The sequence below is a fragment of the Bombus bifarius genome, unplaced genomic scaffold (genome assembly GCF_011952205.1).
Source record: "Bombus bifarius isolate JDL3187 unplaced genomic scaffold, Bbif_JDL3187 scf7180000008128, whole genome shotgun sequence".
Taxonomy (NCBI): Eukaryota; Metazoa; Arthropoda; class Insecta; order Hymenoptera; family Apidae; genus Bombus; species Bombus bifarius.
In genome coordinates, this window is record NW_022884460.1 from 46 (window position 1) to 2,505 (window position 2,460).

Here is a 2,460-nt window from a genome sequence, read left to right on the forward strand (position 1 = left end):
GTTACTATTAAAAATGATCAAAATCGGGAAAATCACGGGTAAAGCCGCAATGGCCATCTGCAATATATCGATATACGAATACGGACACCTGTACGATGCCCTATGACGAAACGTAGCCACCCAAGACTCTGTTAGAGAACATCAAGACCAGCTACGCGAAACGAGACAGCGTCACGACGAAAGTGTGCAAAGTTATATCATCAGGTTCCGCAGAGCACTCAATAAGTTACAATACAGTATAACGAACGAATACCGTGACGAAATTACTAGACGAGCTATGAACGACAGGATTTTAAAAGACTCCGTGATCGATTTTATCCGAGGCCTGAAAGGCGAAATAGGACAATTACTACTCGCCAATCCACCATACAATATCCTTGAAGCCGAAAAGAAAGCCACCGACATCGAGCGATTCTTCAGGGAAGATCGAAATCGACGACTAAAACCAATAGAACGATTACGACTTCCTGAACAGCAACGACTAACAACCAATAATCCTAATCAGATCACTAAAAAACCAACTCCAACACCCAATCCAATGCCAAGAAGCTTCCGACAAACCGAACAAATACCACCTGCCCAAAGGACACAATTAAAATGCTTCAAATGCAACAAAATCGGACATGTCTCCAGTCAATGTAAAAATTTTCGAACACCCAGCCAATTTCCGAGACCACCAGCAGTCCACAATCTCGAGACACACAAGGAAGAAATAGAGGAACCAATAGACCAGACCTACGAATTAACGCCACAACAGGAAGACTACCCACAGTACTTTTACGATCCGACGGACAGCGACATAAATTCCTCATTGACAGCGGAGCAGGAATTAATATACTCAAGCGAAGATGCGTATTACGACCAAGAATAACAAAAGAACGGAAATTCTCGATGGGACACTCTAAATTTAAAACCAACGAACACGCTTTGATAAAACTATTTGGCAAAACTCTAGAATTTTTTGTGGTAGAAGACAACTTTCCAATTATAGAAGACGGCATACTCGGTTTGCCAGCCCTATCTAAATTCAAATTTGAACTCTCGAATCAACAATTAAAACTTGACAATAATATACTTTTATTGCAACAGGAAAACGACGTACCTCCAAAACAAGCAGTGTCAAAAACAGTCTACCTGGAAGGAAAACCGACAAGGATATGCTTTATCAATGGTGGTGAGTGCCCAGCCAAAATGACTAATTTTATCGAAAATTCAAATACGTACGATCAAGTCTCCACGTTTAAAGATTTAGTTAGACTTTCGCATATAGAGAAAACCCTCCGTGAACCAATCGAAAAGATATTGCTGCTCTACCTCGACGTATTCAATCTAGAGACCGACTCATTACCATGCACTAATCTTGCTAAACACACAATAACGTTAAAAGAAAATAAAATCATGAACACAAAATCTTACCGACCGCCTGAATGCCATAAAGAAGAAATCAAACGACAAATGGACGAAGTGCTACAAAAGAACATTATAGAACCATCTGATTCTCCTTATAATTCACCAGTCTGGGTAGTACCAAAAAAGGCAGACGCCTCAGGGAAACAGAAATGGCGAATTGTAATAGACTTCAGAAAAATAAACGAACTAACTGACCAGGACGCATATCCATTACCTGACATAGACGACATACTATCCCAACTAGGCAACGCAAAATTCTTCTCAGCCCTCGATGTATCCTCCGGATTCCACCAAATCCCAATGGACATAGACTCTAAAAAGTACACAGCATTCTCCACACCACAAGGACACTATCATTACAATAGGATGCCATTCGGTTTAAAGAATGCACCTGCAACATTTCAACGCATGATGGATACCGCGCTAAGAGGACTCATAAATAAACATTGCTTCGTATATTTAGACGACATTATAATATTCGGACAGTCGATTGAAGAGCACAATAGCAACCTCGCGATAGTATTGCAACGCCTACGCGAACTCGGACTCAAAATACAGCCGGACAAATGCGAATTTCTCAAACCAGAATTAGAATATCTTGGACATATAGTAACCGCCGAAGGTGTAAAGCCAAATCCCAAAAAATTAGAAGCCGTTAGCAATTTCAAACAGCCACGTAATCCCACAGACATCAAATCGTTCTTAGGACTAGCAGGTTATTACCGTAAGTTCATCAGAAACTTTTCTAAGATCGCGAAACCATTGACCGAACTTACAAAAAAGGAGACACCATTTCATTGGACAGATAAAACCCAGGAAGCATTCCAGACATTAAAAGACAAACTCTGTTCATCACCCGTACTAAAATTCCCAGACTTTGCGAAACCATTCACATTAACGACTGACGCCAGTAACGAAGGTATAGGTGCAATCTTATCACAGGACGGACATCCATGTTGTTATATCTCGCGAACTCTAAACCCACCGGAACGAAATTATTCCACTACAGAAAAAGAACTTTTAGCAATAGTATGGGCCGTGAAACGCCTC

General features: G+C 40.8%; 1 protein-coding gene across 1 annotated transcript; it reads left to right on the forward strand.

Annotated features, from left to right (window-relative positions):
- The first annotated feature begins 277 nt into the window (after positions 1-277).
- Positions 278-1,146, forward strand: LOC117208465. The gene is made up of 2 exons (XM_033449666.1): positions 278-1,006; positions 1,090-1,146. The coding sequence occupies exon 1, from the start codon at positions 278-280 to the stop codon at positions 869-871; it is 594 nt and encodes a 197-aa protein (XP_033305557.1). The 3' UTR covers positions 872-1,006; positions 1,090-1,146.
- The last annotated feature ends 1,314 nt before the right edge of the window (positions 1,147-2,460 follow it).